The 20059-nt window shown below is 35.3% G+C and overlaps 1 protein-coding gene across 1 annotated transcript in view; it reads right to left on the bottom strand.

Moving 5' to 3' along the window:
- LOC106459449 (DNA replication licensing factor mcm5-A-like) overlaps positions 1-20059 on the bottom strand; it is a 107892-nt gene that overhangs the window by 66967 nt on the left and 20866 nt on the right. The window contains exons 5-6 of the mRNA XM_013919072.2: positions 13744-13899; positions 9194-9275 (exon numbers count right to left, since the gene is read on the bottom strand). Of these exons, the coding sequence (XP_013774526.1) occupies positions 9194-9275; positions 13744-13899 (238 nt within the window). The remainder of the gene's footprint in view (positions 1-9193; positions 9276-13743; positions 13900-20059) is intronic.

The raw sequence follows: 20059 nt of genomic DNA, 5'->3' as shown, positions 1-20059 counted from the left end.
ATAAAAGTATTTTTAATGTTAAGATGAAAATTACTTTGCATGTTAGATTGGCAAGGTGTTAAAAAAAAAGACATGAGAGAAACATTGCTTTACAAACCTTAAAACTTACTAAAAAAATTAATATTTTGCATATGAAAGCATTGTAATGTTTACTGATAAACTTCCAATTTCATTAACATTTGCTTACTAATTTATAAGTTATAACATGAAAACTATAACAAGCACAAAATGGTTACGAGATCAATCCGATGGACCAAGCCCGGGTTGAAAGAGTTAATGGATTGAAGAAAACAGAGGGATGGTATAAATTGAGTTCAGTCAAACTGGATTGTCACAAGTGGAGTACCTCAGAGCTCATTATTAGAACCTTTACTCTTTTTGATTTAGATTGATGACATAAATGAAGGAATGGTCAATAGATTATTTAAATTTGATGATGACATTAAAGTTTTTGGTACTGCTGGCTTTAAAAAGGGACTTGGATTATTTGGTAAGTTGGGTGAATAAATGGCAGATGGCTTTTAATTATAGTAAATGCAAGGTAATGCTTGTGGGATATCACAATTTGAATTAAGAGTATAATTTTGATGGGAATAACCTTAACAATTTTATTGAAGAGAAAGATCTTGTTCTAGTTTATTAGTTTCTTAAGTCAACCAAGAAATATACTATTGCTAATGGCAGAACAAATAGGATTTTAGATTATGTCTATAGAAATAGTAGAGATTATGATGTCATTCTATAGATCATTGGTTAGGCTACATTTGGAGCTTTGTGTTCAGTCTTGGGTTCCTTACCTCAGAAAAGAAGATTGAATTGCTGGGAAGAGTTCAGAGGAGTGCTAAAAGGATTATACTTGGGACAGAAAGGTTGTCTTATGAAGACTGGTTACGATCTTAGAATTTGTTTTATCTTGAAAAAAAGAAGAATTGTAGAAGATCTGACTGAGATGTTTAAGATTGTTAAGCAAATTGATTGTGTTGATGCATCATTTTTATATTTAATGGTGAGAATGATAACACTAGAGGACATAACTATAAATTTATGCAGGGAGGAAGTCATCTTCAGCTAAGACAACTTTATTTTTCTAACAGGATAGTTCACCTTTGAAACAGTTGCTTTCAGATTTGGTGGATGCAGTTACTTTAACAGAATACTGGATAAATATGTGAATACAGCTGGATGATTAGTGGTACGTTGTAATCAATCAAACAACGAAATCATAATCAATTACATTCATTTAACCAATTAGTACCCCACACCTCCTACAAAAAAAAAATAGATATATCATTTTAACTTCTTCAATTACTACATTACTCTAACATGGTGTTAATTTTCTTTTTTATTTTACACTGTTTCATGTGATAAGTCTCTTCTGAAGGTTACCATTGAGCATTTGCAAAAAGCTTATTTTTTGTAAAAACAAAATCCCACAAGTTTTATGGACATTTCCTACTTGGCAGATAAATCATTAATGTGGACAAAATACCACCATGCAACCATCCTTGTTTGTTTTTCAAATATGCAGTAATCCCACACAGATCTTCCATAACTCAATTGATAATTAGATAATAAAGACATGTTTTACTCTCACAATAAGGGATAGTAAGGTTGTTATTCAAAACATGTCACAATTACCAATAATTAAGTAGCCAGTTAGATGATTTATTCATGTACGTTGTTTGAATAGGATAAACAAATAAAAGATATTCAATACAAATTTGTGTCACCACAATATTTTGCAACTATTACCATACTCACTAAACAGTAAACTATCTGATCTAATGACAATTCTATGTAGTGAACATGATAAACAAATAACCTCATGTTTACAAATATTGCAGTTCAATAAAACCATAGTATATCTATTAAAAAGTCAAAACACTAATTTTAAACAAAGAACTAAACATCAACAAAATACCTTTATTAAGCTTTAAGCAATCTCCAGCCATATAACTATTTTTCTTAGTACTGTATAGGTAAGAGCAATTTAAGCCTGATGATGATATTAAGCTTTAAGCAATCTCCAGCAATATAACTACTTTGCTTGGTACTGTATAGGTAAGAGCTATTTAAGCCTGATGATGACAAAGCCTTGTCCAAACATTGTAAATTTGTTAATGCATTAAACTTTTAATAGTTTTCTTTGTTACTCATTTAACTTCTCTCTCTAAACTGTACAAGTTCATATACTTTATCTCAAGTTATTTAATGTCTTCTCATTAAAGGCAATTTCTGTGACTTTCAAACAGATGTAATTTAACACACAAGTACTTTCACAATTCATAACAAAAGGAACATTTACAGAAACTATAAAAAACTAGATACCTATATATATATATACACATATATTTAATCTAGAAATACACGATAGTCTATATTTATATTTTCTTTATAGCTGCTTTCAAAGCTATGTTTTACTGGTAAGTGATCAAACCACTTCATGTGGTAGCAAATAAAGATGTACAAAAACTAAAGGGAAATTCTTGTAAGTCAGGAAATGGATAATATATCCTGAAAGAGTGAAAGATTCTTTTTTATAGGCAGGAAAATTCTAAAACAAATTGACATGTAGATTGTATTGTTTACAGGCAAAACTATTTGCAGCGGTGTAGAAAAGAAGATATTAACTTTTTTCTTCATCAATTACACTACACAAGTGTCAGAACATATCAAAATTGTTTAAGTACATAAAATTAGCATGTAAAATTGCCTTACAAATTTGTGGTGAAAATATGTGAAAAGCTATGGGAAGTCATCTTTCTGAACTGTTGTACATGAAAGTGTATCATACATGCAAAGTAGTATAAAACCATTCTTCAACAAGGCAAGTAAGAAAATGTGCACTGGAAGTGGGGAGGAAGGGTGGGAAATGTGTGAATAGGTATCTATCAGAAATACATTTTCAGGTAAGGAAAATGTTAACTTCTAAAACTAATACTCATCTCTGGACACAATTTAGCTAGAATCCCACATTAAGATGGTAGATGGACCGGTGCAAAGATTACCTAGATAAGTCCCCTTCAGAAAGTGTCCCAAGGAAGCCCATGAGGTGTAACACCCAACTGCAGGGAATCCATAGGGGCACAACCATGGGAGAGATGCATCTCATCCAATGTATACTCTTTGCCTGCATAGGAAAGAAGGCTAATAAGTCAGATTTATGCTGCTTGGATGGGTGGACTCAGTAAATGACAATCCAAGTGCTTGCCCCCAATGTGTGTAGTGAGGTTAAAGCTTGTTCAGACCATAACTTGTGTGCTCATCTCCTCCACTATTAGACTTGACAGGTCAAAAACAGCTGTAGGAGCAGGGCACCTGTTATAAGGATCTGTGCTCATGTCCTCTACTATCAGTTTCTAAGGGCCCCTTCTCAGCTGTGGGAAGAGTGGGGTATATGAAAGATGCAGCATTGGTATATTCCTCTCAACTCTACTTTCAGTCTCTACAGGCCTCTCATCAGCTGCAGGAGTAGAGTATGGTTTGTACAATTTCAGTGATTCAGATTTCCACAACTATCCCAAAACTTTTCAAAGCCCTCAATACTGATTTTCTAAACCAAATATAACATGAAATAAATCACATAATCATATCAGTAAATGACTACATGGCAACACAATGATGGGCCATCAAATATTATATGTGCTATCATCAAATATACAAACTATGGAAAACACTGGTTTAAAATACTGACAGGAGAAAATTTATTTTCCCATGACTTTTCCAAAACCTTGGGGGTAAATTCTCATTTTTTTCCAAAACTTTCCAAGCTCTGGAAATTGCTTCCTCAATTTTCCAAGACTTTCCAAAACCAATACTAACACTGATAGTGTTAATCATGACTCTACTGAACAGATACTGCCTGAGAGGAAGACTTGTGAGATATAGGTATTGAAAGAATTGATGTAATCAGCTGTATCATTGGTCCCTATATTAATTTATGATGTATCTCAGATATGTATGTGGGGTAACCAAAATACATTCCTGGTGTCATCACAGATCCACTTCTCACCATAATGGGTCCCCTTGTTCTAGCCCCAACAATTAGGTCCCAATTGGTGAGGATCCATGGTCCATCACCCCAGCAGCTATGAACTGGTAAATGGCAAAGGTCTCCCTTACTCCACTCAACAAAAAGGGGAGGGAGAGAACTTACATAGAAGAGATCTGGAAAATGTGTAAAAATGTATACTGGTTCTTCAATCTGGAAAGGTTTATTACTGATGACAGTGCAATGGGTGACAGCAAAACCTTATTTTTAAAAGCCAGCAAGTAAGAGCCAGAGAAGTGGGCAGAAATACTGCTCTAGCATTGGCTTTTTCTACGATAGTTCGTGGAATAAGTATGGTCTGGACTTGACAAGAAATGCAATATAGATAGAAATATATATAACACAAAGAAACCTCAAGTGGTCTTACAGAACACCCTATCTCATAGTGGACAGGTGTAAAGCCAAGGTGGATGGTATGAGCACTTTCCATTATCCTGGCTCGAAGTGGATTTTGTGTAAGTATACCCTGGGAGGCAACACTAGCCATCGAGTGTGGTACTACTGAACAAAAGAGGGGTTGTGAAAGGGAAATAGTACCACGATAAAGCAATGTAGTACTGGTGATCCGTGGAAGCCAAAAACCAGCATTAGATAAAAGAGCCAGAAGGTATAAAGATGGATGTGTGAAGAGAGTCCAGTCCACATGCCTGCCTGGAAAAGCTCGTTCAAGGTCCCACAAAGAAGAGGTGGAAGAGAAAGAAGAGTGATGAATGGAATGCAAGCATCAACATCCCAAAATGAACACTTCAACAAAGAACTCAATGGGCCCATCCTAAAAAGGAAAAAGTATTAAGGACCATAAAAATTAGGGATCCCCAGAGAGTGACAGAAGAAAAAGACAGGGATCCTAAAAGAATGAGGTTTGTGATAAGGCATGCAGAACTTTCCAACAAGACATAGGAGTCAAGCTGGGTCCAGGCAGCCCAAAAATATAGATAGAAGTTAGGGAGAAATGTACACTTGAGTGATCGAAGTCTAAGGAACAAATGATCGATCCAGGGGGAGGAAAGGAGAAGTATGTTGAAAGAGAGTGTGAGAAGCAACAAAAGGATAGACACTGAAACAATGCTAATAAAGGAAATGAGGAGGGAAATAGTTGGGAGATAAAAGACTTTAAAAAAAAGGCAGGAAGACAATATCTCGAATGACACGTGCATGAGATCAAGCAAAACACCAACAAGGTTTCAGTCAGGCAAGGTAGCAGGGTAATAGAGACAAGGAAAAGCAAAGAAGAGAAACAGAATGAAAGGAATTGGAAAAGAGAAAAGCCATGGATGTGGCCACCTGACAATTAAGAAATGATGAGACCGAGAATCCTTTGATGAACAGGCTGGTAAGAAAGGTAGTGCATAGAATTACTGCCTGGATGAAATAGGTAGCAGAATTACCAATGACAAAAGACCAAGATCAATGGTGATTGACAAATACCATGGAAGGATGAGAAGAATATGATGAGATCAACACAACAGTAGCAGAAAGTCTGGTCTGATGAGAGATAGACCCTGCAAATTCCATACATGAGGGTAGAGAGAGGATAATCCTCAGTAAAAAATGAAAATGAAAGTGCAAATCATTTAATAGAGGGGATAATAGTGAGAAAAATGGGGGCCAACTAATGAGAGTATCAAGGCCAAAGTAGTCAGAGAGGCACCAAGAAGAGGACCCAATTCAAAATCCAGAAGGATGAGACGAATAAGGAAATAGGTATAGAAAAACAGGTAAGACTAGGCCTAGTGGAGAAAAACGACAGCCAGAGCTAAAGGAAGAAGAACAGAGGACTAAAAAGGAAGTCCAGAGTATAGAAGGGTGGCAGGTGCTCAAGAATGTTGTGTCCAACCAAGAGTAAATCCCATGGAAGATCTGGGAGTGCAGAGGCTACTCCATTGACAGAATAAGGATTGGCTGAGAGAGGCAGCTCGCCAATAATAAAGAAACTCCCAACAAAGGATAATCTGACAAAGAAGTGTATAGTTAATGCCCTAAAAAAAAGGCCCTAAAACAGGAGACACAAGGGTGATTCAAGCAAAAAAAGCCATGTAATAAATCAAGTGAACTGCCAATAGAAGCAGGAATAGGAACGTGCCTGATGGAGAGAGAAAGAGCATGTTCATTGGGGGTGGACACAAGTTTAAAGAACAAACATTGGAAGAGCTGTTCCCACAAAAACTGTACCTCAATCTGAGAGAGAAGCATAGAAGTGAAAAAATGTGTTTTGAGAGGTGGTAAGAAAGTAGGATGGGCATGGTCCAGTCACCCTGACAATTACTAGAGGAGAAGTTCACATATGAGGACAAAGGACCCCAAGAATATCCACTGTAGGAGAGATAATGGCATGCTCCAAATGAAGATGCTCTGGAGAAGCCAAAGTCTATGAAAGGGAAAAAACCTCTCACACAGAGAGAGAGAATAAGAAGTGTAAAACCTGGTGACAAACAAAGAATATAGGCTGAACGTCAATGAGACAAGAGAATAAGGAAATGTCCAAAAGTACCCAACACTGAGTAGATATGAGAAAGAACCCAGAGTGAAGGTCCACACAATAACAATGAATACTAGAAGGACCAACAGTGAGGTGAAGGGAAAAGTAAAAAATGGGAAGACAAAAAAGAATGGATGGGACAGAGAAAACAGAAAGAGGATGGGCCGAGAAACATGTCTGACATATTGATAATGGCCAACCTCAGACTGGGTGAAAAAAAAGACCATAGGTGAGATCAGAGGGAGGAGAAAGAGAACTGGAAAGAAAAGCAAAGAGAGGAGGAGAAAATAAAATAATGTGGGGAAATGGAAAATGACTGTTGTGAGACCAACAGCAGTAGGAGAGAAAGGTACACAAAGAATCATACATTGATAGTCACGAGCAGGAAAAGGGACAAACAAGACTACTGGTAGAAGTAATGTGAGAAAAGGAGGATGGTTTAGGATCTGGAATGGAAGGGTGAAAAGAGATTAAAATCTAAATGAGGAATATGACAGCAGGAAAGGTCAAGAAAAGGGGAAAAAATTGGAAATAGAATGAGGACAGAAATTGTATATTATCTAACCAGGTCATCAGGAAGAAAAAAATACCAAAGAAGACATTTGGGCAAAGGAAAAGAGCAGATGAATAATATGTACACAAAAAGAGAGGGAAGGAGTACAGTAAAGAGGAATGCAACTTTACCCTACAAGTTTCAACAAAAGGGGAACAAAGTATGAAATGATAGAGCTAAAGTGGAACAGGCCAAACAGAGAAAGGAATGAACATCAACAGAAGTTATCATGAAGAAGTCCCACAAATAAAAGGTGGAGGAAGGAGAATTAATACAGAAGGGTAGAGAGAAAAAGACAAAAATGTGAAAATAGGGAACTAGAAAGTGAAAATGAAAATAAGGGTCCTGATCCCTCAGCTGATCAAATAGAAATCAATGACGGAGAATTGGAAAAAGGAAGTGAAGGATCTTAACAAAAGTGGCCAAGAATGTGAGATATTATAATAAGAGAGGAGACTGAATAAGTCCTAACAACAAGCAAAGATGGGTCATCAAGTGAGAAACAAAAAATTAATAAGGGCAAAAGAGAAGGAAAGGAACATACATGAGAATGAAATCTTGTAAGATATGGGCAGGTGAAGGTTGTTTAACAAATGGTTTAGTACTACTAAAGCAAAGTAAGTGAAGATCGTAGTCTAACAGATCATTCCTCATTAAGGAGAAAGAAATTCGGTGATGACATGGGAATAAGAGGTTCATGAAGCATTTGGTGATCCATAACACATTAAGCAATGGATGCTATGACCATGACAGTTAATGGGTCTCTAAAAGCCACAGCATAATTAAGGCCTAAGTGTGAAGAACATCCTGCACTGAGGACTAAGTTATTTGAGAAGTCACGGTAAAATATTAAAGCTTTTGAAACAAAAGCTAAAGAAAACAAAAAATCAAAGAATCTCACTAAATTAAACAGGCAAGATATTTAAACACATCTGGTCAATACAGTGCTGAGGAGAAGAATGATGATTCATGGGAATATATCTATGCATTAGTATGCATGTATTGCCCTCCTATTGATGTAGGGCTTTTGCTGCATTATGACATCACCATCCACTAGCACAACTTCATGTGAAATCACATGAGATTAGGTGGGAATTTTCACAATATTAGTGGGATGCAAATCTCTTTGGCAGAATGAGTGAAAGAGCTGAGGAAGGTACGCATTCATTTGGGACGTATGTAGACTGAATTGTGTACAAAAAGCTACTTTTGTACAATCCTACTTTTGGGCTCAGAGCTATTTATAAACAGGCAATGTACATGTATCATTCTTTTCAATGCATGTTTATTTCTGAAACATTTGTTTTTCATGTGACATGTAGTTCATATTACAAAAGTTAAACCTGGTTTGAATGGATTTTATAGTCCAAAAATAAAAAGTCACCCATAGCATTTCAAGTTCTACCCATAAATGTGTTTCATAAAATACACTTTATTGTTACATACTTTTCATTAAAAGTGTGCCCAATTTTCCAAAATGCTAGTACATCAACCCTAAAGTGCTACAATCCATGTAACTGTTCATAATTTTAAGCTTCGGTGTGCTTTGTGTTTTTTACAGTAAAATAGGAGGAGCTTACAAATTTACCAGTTAACAGCAACACTGTAAATCACACAAAAAACTATTTAATCAAAAATAGCATCAATATTGTAATGAGCTCCATTAACTAATGTTTAGGTTTTCTAAGTATCTTATAAATTAAATGAATGATTTTATCCAATTCATTTTGACAAATTCTTTGTACTGAGTGTTGTAACAGACAAAAACAAGGTTATTCAATGTCATGCAATGTCTGGATCCCATCAGTAATGAACAATAAGTAAACAAAGCACAACGAGGTCTAAATACTTGAGCTGTCAGTGAATTTTGAACTGAAAGAAAATACCTTATAAACAGTTGTAAGACACAGATTAAAAACATTTAACAGTTGAACCCAACAGGCTTCAAATATAACAAAAAAACAGATTAGAAAGGTTTATTTGTAACTTCATTTCATGAACAAAAAGTCGACTTTAAGAACTAAAGAAATGTTTAGGACTAATTATTTGTGTTCTTAAAAGGAAATCAAAAGGCATTTTATTTTCCAAAAAGAAAACTGGAAGTACTCACTACTGTTTTTGAGAGGTTTTTGATGGAATAAATTCCTACAACTGTTACACAGTTTCCTGGGACAACTAACTCACAAAGGTACCTAAAGAACAAAAAGAAAACAAAAAATGTAAAAAAAAATACTCTAGATAATAAAAAGTAGCATTTTTTAACAATTATCCCCTCATATATAAAAACATTTGAAAACTGGGATACTGCTGTCTATAAGAATAGAATAATTTAAATAGACTAGTGCAGATAACATTGTAATGTAAAATACATAATAGCAGATATGTTAGCTAAATTAATGAAAAGATTTTTGAAAACAAATATTACTATTGAGACTTTGAAACTACTTTGACAGTTTCATGAGTCCTCTTCAGTCCTTTGCACTCTTTACAGAAGACTGTAGGATTGAATAGGACATATTAAGTGTCTAACTTATTTTTCTAGTCGTTTTATTAATTTTTTTTCAAAGTGTAGTTGATGTTGTTCGTTAATAATGTTATCATTGTAATAAGATATAGTAAAGAAGTAACACAGGATTACTAAAATATAACAAATGACTATAATGTGAAGAATTTTAAGTAATGAAGTGTTTTAACTTTGTTTTGTAAAACAAACAAGGAAATTATTATCTGTTAGAATGCATAATAATATGCATGTTTATAAGATCTTGTATTTATTCATTTATTCTTTTTAAATGAGATATTTTCAGCATTTACTGGTGTATGTCGCCAAAGCTAGTAAAGTGGAACACCTTGTAGGGCTATAAAAAATATATATAACAAATTCCATTGTTTGCAGATGAGTTTATTTGCTAGCTTATTAATAAAGTGTTTATAGATTTCATATTAGAAGCGCAATAATATAGAATCAAAGCAAACTTACTCATTAATATAAAGTGTATGGCAAGTTAAATTTAAGCAAAGCATTGAGAATGATAAATAAGGCAGCCTCAAAGCTGAAGACAAGTTATTACACTAAATATGTACTCAACAGATTAGAAAAGTATACACTAACACATTAACTTATATTGCTTGCATCTTATTAGCATCAGCTATATGTAATAGTCATATATACAGCATACTTTAAGAATATTTTGTATCTACTAGTAGTCTAGGTAGAAGTTACAAAACCTTGCAGCTTTTCACATACAAATTTCCAGGCCCTGAACTACAGATGAGTGACAACTTAAAAAATAATAACAATAAGAACTGTGCATATATCAAAATTTTAATTATCAAATGATGGATATCAAACTCTAACACTTTCAATACAGGCTCGGTCAATTTGACATGACCTTTTTGTACTCATTTAAAGTTTTTATAAATTTAATACTTGTAACTCTCAATATATTAGGTATATTTTCACAAAATTTAGCAGTCTTTCATACACAAAAACTCTTAGTGAAGTATTTTTAATAAAATAAAATAAAGATTTGCCATGAATATATTGAGTATTTGTTTTGAATAGTCCATGTGCAAAGTAATTTACATGTTATAATTAAAAATACTTTTCCTCATCTCAAAAATCTCAACTTTCCTTTGTGTAATTCCTAAAACCTCCTAAATGCATTTCAAACGTTTTTTTTTTCAGTAAAACTTTAAAGTTTATCTGTTATTTTCTCTGCCCTATCTCAAAACGTAATCGGTCAATTCGACCAACTTTGTAACCGCCAAAAAAATATCAAAATAAACCTAAATTAACCTTTTTTCTTGCTAGAATGACTTCAAATTGTAACATGAAACTACATTCATTCATCCTAAGTACATCTAAGTTCGTAACAGTATACATCTTTTTATAATTATATTTTATTGTTTTATTGCCTTTTGAACCATGTCTAACTATTATCTGTGCCATTACAAGTTGTAACTCACTTGGGGAACATGCAGATCATGTTTCGCTATTGAATTACGTTACCCACGAGCTGCTCGTGTGCGTGCCTCATGAACCATTTTAATTATATTATTATTACTATTTATTTTACCTAATCTAGTCTTAAATATTTTAAAAAGATCCATATTGTTAGATTTTAGTTACTTTTACAATAATAAATAAAGAATAAATAACAAAACAAGAAATAAAGTACTTATTCAATCTTCTTTTTTACTTACTGTTGGGTTTTGAAGAGAGTTAACCCTAATTTTTTTATACCATGGACAGTGATGCACTTAATAATTTATATTTAATAAAGTAATGCACTAAAGAATATAGACTAATAACATCCAGAAAGTAGACAAATTCACTTAGCTCTCAAATGTTTCCTATCTTTCTAACTATGTGAAAAGAGCCGTTACAAATTAACCCAAGTTAGTCATTAACTTTTCCACGAGAACAAATCTTGTACTGTGAGTGAAATTGACGATATTCTGTTCAGAATACAACATTATACAATGTCATTTGATAGATGAAAACCTTGGCTTTTTATTGGTTATAGGTAATATATAATGAAACATAAGAGAGGATTATCAACAAATAGTGAAAAAGAAGATGTGACAGGTGGGTGTGGCAGGAGGGGTCCAATTTTCTGTTCAACAGCTCTGTAACCAAACAAAATTGAAGTCATTAAAAATTATGGTTTGTCTGAGCAATAATGATTTTATAGAGAGTAATTTACCTTTAATTTCATACATTTTTGAGGGGTGATGGATAAAATAGAAATGATGACATGCTATAACAAGATATGTCACATGGGTCACACTAGTGGAAATTCAGGATTTTTTTTAACAATCCCTTCTAGATTTAAGAACTTAAAACTTGTATACTATTAAAGTATGGATTATTAGCTAAGATTTTATGCTATTCTAATTGGCATAACATAAACAAAGAGTAGTGTGATAAAAGTTTGAATGTAAGACACTAAAGCCTTGTGTCATGTGCAGTAAAGGATACCCAGGGCGATAGGGTTAAACAGAAGTCTAATCCTCGATAATGTATTTAATGATATAAAGAGGTAACAAAAGTAATTATTTAAAGGACTGTGCAAACAAAAATTAACACAGTTAATGCATATATATCACTTTCTACTAGGTGCTACAGCTGAACCCCACACAATATCTGTTTGGATTTTAAAAAGTGGGAAATCTGTTATAGAAAAAGCAACATTGTGATTGCACTAATTAGTAGTCTCAGGAAGTCAAGGTAGTCTAGCAAGCCAACGACGAGTTAATTTTTGCTCAAGAAGCATTTACCACACCGAAAAATCAGCTTATATACTCATTGACAATCTTGAATGGACATGAAAATTTTTAGAAGGTAAATACTAAAGACAGAACCATATGCATCACTACAGTAAATGCAACCACTTTAGAAATAGAGAGAAAGAGATAAACTCGTGAAGGAAAGAAACCTGGATATTATTGGATTATGTGAGACAGGACTCAAAGAAGAGGAAAGGAAATGCTTCATTATAATAATGTTCATTGGTGGAAGACTAAACAATGAGATGCTGTAACAATGACACCAGAGTTAGCTTCAAGTATATCTAATGACTACAAAAGTAAAAGAATAACTGATGTAAACATTGATATAGGATGTATTAAATTGAGTTTTATACAAGTATATCCTCCTCTACAAGAAAGACCAGCTGCTTAAAAGGAAGTCTTACGATGCACTGCAGGAGGTATACGAGGAAACACCATATTAGAATAACATCATAATTCTAGGTGATTTAAGTGCACACATTGGAACTGAGAGAGAGAATGAATTGAGTGTCACTGGGGCTTTCAGCATTCAAGATAAACTAATTGACTTTGCATATTTAATAGTCTTGCACAATAATGAACACTTTTTATGAGCATCATCCTAATCATAAATGGACCTGGTATAGCTGGATTTAGCAATATTGGGGTGGGGATATATAAGCAAGTAAATGATAGACCTGATGTTCCATCTGTTTTTTGTGACTCAGGTCACAAAATTTTATTGGGAAAACTAAAAGTGAGCAAACCAAAAATTACAGTGAAGTATAAATAAACAAAAAAAAAGGATTCGTTTTAGAAAACCTTAAAGGAGAATAATGTGCACAACTGTTAAAAGCCAAGGTAAAAAATGTAGTACATGTAGAACTAATTGAAAATGCCCAAGTTAGTATAGAATACAAGTGGAATTACCTGAAAGAAAACATGAGTAAAATAGCAGACCAGAGGATAAAAATTACCTTTGGGCATGAATACTTGCAAAATACATGAAAAGTAAATAGGGCTACAGAATTTGCATAAATTGAAATTTATCTGCAAGGGGATCTATTGGGAATGAAAAGGCTGATATATATCATGGCTAAAAACTATAGTAAAGGAACATCTCCACCAATTTATGCAATTAAGGATAAAGAGGACACAGAGCTACTAGCTGAACAGAAAACAGAATCTTCATTACTGAAAACATCAGAATATGCCTACAAGTTTTTAATGTTTAAATAAAAAATTTAAATATAACAAAAAATGCTACACAAACAAAGTAATACTTGATTGATACCAGAACTGGCATTACTCAGTTACCATTTTTATGTTAAATGTGAGTATGGTTCTAAATATTCTCTTAAATAATAATAAAAATGAAGTCCATACCTGTCACAAAACAATGTAACATGCCGTGGTATTTCTCCATGCGGAACATCTTCTGGAGATTCTTGAAGTTTTAAAACTTGGAAATCTACACATTGACACTTGTCTGGTACAATGAAGTATGGATCAACAGGACAACGAACACGGCCAGTCTGATCACTACATAAAAATACATTATTGTACCACTTTTTTGTCCTAATAATCATATAACCAAACATTAATTTCTCTAAAATAATAAGGTTGTTTGTGCTGCATAATTCTATATAACATACAATAACCAGCAAAATGTAATTTTAATGGTTGTACAATACACTAAATGAAAAAAGTTTGAGAAATTAATAGTACTTAAAATAATTTTGAAAAGTTCATTGTATACAGAGGTTAAGTGCATTATAATGAAATGATTTTGAAGCCTCACCATCATTACAGTCCATGTTGCTGTGCCAGTCATGCTCTATCTGATGACTTTGCATCCATTTCAAAAGACTCTGTTATAAGGGTTATGTCCAAGGCATAAACTACTGACTGCTTTCCATAATTCATCTAGTGTACAATGTGTCTGGCAAGTTGACCAGTATAACTTTCTACAGAATAGCATGTGTGCCTGTTTCATTCTTCAATAGCTTGGGGTAAGGCAATGGTTGAACAGAAAGTATGAATGTGAATCCACACTTTGTTGGCCTAACTTCTATATGGAGATCCTTGTTAAATATGATGCATAATGTTGTCTGGGGCACTTCAACAGTTTTTCACATACAGTTGTACTATTGGATTCTCACGTATTACAAGACACCACACTTTGCTTACCACTGCTGGAGTAGAACTTATTGTAGGTCTTTTTCTTGATGGTCTTGGTGACCCACAACATGCCCCATTTTCCTTTGTTTTCCAATGCCATTAAAATACAAGGAATAGTCCAATGTTGCAAGTTCTAAATCTGATCTGAATAAGTCTTTCTTGTTCAAGAGTTTGAATATATTTTGTTAGAAAGGGCTGCATTATACTACCTACAAGGCACAAGCATATCAAAATTTAGTTCTGATACACATTATATTGCCACAACTTTTGGGGCTGTGGCTGTCAAGTGACTTGCTGTATGTTGAGATTTGTTTTATTACAACAGACTCAACAATATCTATTATATGTTTTTAATCCTATTAAGCAGTAACAAGTATTGCTAAATTTGTTATAGAACTGAATACATTTGGTGTTCAAAATACAATGGGTCAACTCATTTGTTAATTTTATCCAAGAAACATTCTAATGATGCAAAAAATATCATGACTTATTTTAAATAACTACATTATGAAATTGAAGATTATAAATTTGAAACTGAAATCATACTTTATTACAAAGATTGGGATGAAGTATTGTCTTTAAAAAGTTCTACATTTAGCTAAGAACACAGTTTTAGTAATAATCAGACAACTTTTTATAGCAAATTTTGGTGAATAAACAAGTTCAGCAGTATCAAAATAACCTAAAAATATCAACACAAGAACATTGTCAATGTATATAAAAGCAAGGCATCATTTTAAAAGAGTAAGATCAAGATGCTTCACACTTCTTAACTTTGTCCAAGGAGTGTAAATAGCAGCACTCCTTAAAATTCCAAGAGTATGTTAAAAAAAAATTCTTATAGTCAAAATATATTTCCAATAGGTACTTATCTCATCTCACATCGATAGATATTCTGATTCAGTGCTGTCCTCTACATGCAAAAAATGTTTTGCATGCCACAAGCCCTTAACTCCCACATACACCATGATCAATGTGGTTCAACTGCATCTTGTATGTAAATCATCATGGAATAACCCTCCTCTAATAGGATACATGGGACTTGCTCTTTGATTCTACTAAGCTATCACTTCTAGATATAATAACAGAAAGGAAAAGCACCTGTTTTCAGTGGAGAGAAAGGGTAGGAAGTGTGAGATGAGGTAAGTACCTAACGGAAAAATATTTTCAGTATAGGAAAATAATAACTTCCGATATGGTACATTACCTCCTCCCACATGTATATATAAACTTCCACATTGAATAGGCGGAAGAACTGGTGCAAGCAATAGAAATAAGTGTCCTTCTAAAGCGTCCGAAGAACACAGATGAAGTGTGATCCTTGTTGGGAGAGGAACAAACATAGGAGACTGCACCACTTCTGTACCAGGTATACTTTGTGCCCAGTGTAGAAACAGGTGTTACATACACAGGCAGAAAGTGGGAAGAGCACAACCAAAAAGCAAAGAAATGCCAGGAGGGTTCAAATATAAACCACAACATACCAGAATATTCTCCCCGGTGAAGAAAGACTGTAAAATAACCATCTACAGAAAAGAATGTGGTGAAAACTTAAATGAATATGCTCCAAGATGTAGAGTGGCTAGGCCATGACAGAATGTATGTGGCCAGTTAACTCCAGTCTAAAACTATGCAGCATCAGGAATATTACTTCTGACCCATGTTAGAAGGAGGGTCCATGCCATCTTCACCTCCAAGTTGAGTACAATGGAATTATATACACATCAAACTGATCTACTAACTAAGGCACATGTGCAAATCCACAACCACCCACACATCCAGGAACCCAACATTTAAATGATGGTATGAAAGGGTGTGCCAATGTGACAGCTCACATCAAAACAAATCCAATCCGACTGGATTCCCTCAGGGCATAAGCAGCCTCAGGTAGGGGAAAACTCGGAGGTGGAGTGCTAATGGGAAAACTTTCACCTTAAACAACATCATCCTCTAGATAGGAATGAACAAAAGTTGGAGCACGTGTGTGCAACATCAACCTCCAGGACCCACAAAACAACAAAACTGGAGTGAGGATGAGGAATCACAACCAACACATGTGAAGATTTATGTTGATTGGTCCAGCTCTAATCCAAAAATCTCTCACTGGGAAGTGACATCTTGGTGAAGGTAGAATGAGAGGTCCAAATGAAAGAGGTGAATTGCAATGTGATGGATCTACTCCAAAGCAACATCATCTTCTGGATCCCACCACAAGGAAGTGGATCACTTTTGTAAAATATATGCTCTGCACAGATACAACCACACAGAAGCTGGGCATAGCATGAGCCTCCGGAACCAACCACATGGAGGTGGAGTGCATGTACTTGGAAACATATGCAACATACTCCCCCGGATAGGATCGCATAGAAGTTGGAGATATAATGCTAACTTCTGGTTCCCACTTCATGAACGTAGATCACCTCTAAAAAAATATATACAACCACACCCTCTGGATGCAACATTAACGTCCAAAAGTCACTGCACAGAGATGGGTCACATGAATAGAGGATCTCACACCATCACCCTACTCCCTACTGGATGGAAGTGATCACATTTATGAGAATACCTCTATGGTCCACCACCCTAGCAGTTCAAAACTGCAAAGTGGCAAGGACTCTCATACTCCACTAGAAGAGGGAGGGGGGGGGGGTAAATGTGATGGAGAGGCCAAAGAAACACCATTGACAGTGCAATGGGTGACCATTAAACACTATATTGAAAAGCAGATCACTGTTGATTTATTCAATCAAAAGAGGATGGCAGGGATGGGAAGCTATCCCCTTCTGCTTTACACATGCAAGTCCAAGGGTTAGTACAGTCCAGAACAGGTATATTAATGAAGTAAATATACTGTAAGGAAAAACAAACTAGTGATCGTGTGGAACACCCCATTGCAAAAATGTGTGTTATTGTCCATGAGTATACTGTTTTTATTATGATTTCATCTTGGCTTTACAGTGCAGATTTGAGATACACAAAGCATACCTGGACAGGCAATGCTTGGCACTGAGCAAGATCTGAATCTTAAATGGGATGTAACACTGGAGGGGGAAAAAAATATATATAGAAAAGATAACTTACCCAGTCACAGCCATATCAAAGTTTGAAGGATGGCAACAGGCAGAAGGAAGTACCTCAACGATGAAGAAACAGCTGCCCAATGAAAATAGATGGAGATGAATGTACGAGGAGTAGACCATATGCCTGACTGAAGAGTTTCTTCCAATGGACGGCATAGGTGAGACAACAGGAAAAATGGAAAGTGCTAGATCTGGAATAGAATTTGGTAAAAAAAAGACAGGGAGGAATAGAAGAAGAAAGGTCACATACAGATGAACAGCACCAGGGAATAAAACAGGAACCACTAAAGGAAGCCATATGGTTAATGGAACAACAAGGAGGACATACTAGACACAGAAATCTATTTGGAGGAGACCGGGAATAAAGGCAGGAAATGGATGGAAGATAAAATGGCAAAAAGGAACAATGAAAAAGGAAGAAGAAGCAAAAGCGTCCAGATAAGGAGTACCCCACTAACTGTATAGTCAAGAAGCCACTCCAAAAGATAAACCTGATCGAGTCTTGAAAAACTATTTACCACGAGATAAGAAGCACCCGGAACATGACACACAAGGAGATTTACCCACAGCCTACGGGCCCAATAAATGAGGTCCAATGTTCATCCACATTAGGGCTGAGTTTTGAATGGATTTGAAGTCAATACAAATTTTAAGATTAATGTCAAGTTTTCTCCAAGTACTGATTATTTTTGAACTGATTTCAGGGATAAATGGTGGAAATGTCAAAATGGAGCATGATGTGTTGATACTGTACCGGCTAAAGAAAATGAAACAAAGCATATCGTACTACCATAACCTCCAAGATCTTGAAATGTTAAGACATTACAATACAAGACCATTGCCCAGAAGCCTCTTGCTGATGGACCAACACTCACTAACCTCGGAGAGAAGCATTTGTTATTCATTGCAAATCTGAATGAGGTGAAAGACATAGTACTCCCTTCGTTACACTGTCCCTGTTCAACCACCAATGGAGATAGTCTGTAAGGGAAAGAGAAAAGGTAATTGGGGAGTCCAAGGGATCCCAAGCTTGATTCCATGGGCCATGCAAAGACCTCTGAAGAGTATGCATATGTACCTGACCTAAATGAATAAGGGCTTCCATAAAAACCCAAGTCCTCAAAAGCAACAGAACCTTTTGTGCAGAAACCAAGGAAGCAGTAAATGTATGGAGAACTGAAAGCACTAGCAAATGCAAAAGTGGAGAAAAATCACCCCAAATGAGGGAATATTGAAAAATACACCCAAGTGGATAAGATTGTGGGTAGGTAAAAGAAAACTTCCCGAACTTTAGAATCCAACTAACATAAGCTGCTACTGTCAACAACAGATGTGTGTGTGTTGAGAAGATTCCAATTCGGAATAAGCTAACAAGAGCCAGTCATTATGTAGTGGTGTAAACACAACCCTAGAGCATGCAGAATTTAGGCAAAAGACCAAAAACACACACAATGTTGAACTAAGCCAAAAAGACCAGGCACAAAACTAATACACAACCCCATACTGGACAAACCTAAGACAGCATCTGGACTGATGAGAAATATGGTACATCTACTTCCATAGTCCTGAAGAAGAAAAAACATTTAGCATTATAAAGGACTCCATGGGAAAATGGGGAAGAACCAGAAATTGGTTGAGGCAGGACAGATGGATCACAGAACAGAAAACCTGTAGTAACATCCTAGAGAAGGTTGACTGACAGACTTGATAGCTCTCTCTGATAAAAGGGTCAGCACAACCTTGGATAGACTCAGATAGGTAGCTGGATTCCACGTTAATGGGAAGCAAATCTGTACAGGAGACAAAGGTAAGGGGAAAGGAAAAAGATGGAAAATCCTTCTGACAAAACTTGGATGACTCAAAAATCAGTAGTGAATAACCACCACAGTGTAAAAAATTGGCCAAACGTGCCCCCACCAGACCGGAAACCACCTGAAAGTCACTGGAATTGCTGACAGCAATAAACCTGACTCAGAAAAACATAGCAAAATTTTAAACCCCTAGTAGTAGGAACTGGTAAAAGACGGGAGGGTACAAGATGACAAACAGTTATGGGAGAATAAATAAAGACTAAAGGGTCAAATGTAGACTCAGAGTCCACATGTGATACCAAAGACTTTGGAAAATCTCAAAAAATAAACCAATGGAGAAAAGGAGCCACCTGAAAGTCATGAAGATAAAGGAAAGGTAGATGAACCTGTGAAAAACAGCATCCTTCCCAATAAAACCCCAACAACAACAAAATTATGTGTGAAGGATGGAGTTGAAGAATACAATAGCACCAAGGAGAAGGAAAAACCCTCAAGGGATTGGTGGAGTGCCTCAGAAAGGAGGTGTGTGTTGGACAAGTACTGCAGGAGAGCTGTAAGGGAAGGATGAGGGTGGAAAAATGGAAATGGGACAGATGGATAGGATTATCAAGGACAGTCCACTACATTACC

The sequence above is a fragment of the Limulus polyphemus genome, unplaced genomic scaffold (assembly GCF_000517525.1).
Source record: "Limulus polyphemus unplaced genomic scaffold, Limulus_polyphemus-2.1.2 Scaffold610, whole genome shotgun sequence".
In the NCBI taxonomy this organism is placed as follows: Eukaryota; Metazoa; Arthropoda; class Merostomata; order Xiphosura; family Limulidae; genus Limulus; species Limulus polyphemus.
This window is presented reverse-complemented; position numbering and strand designations above follow the sequence as displayed.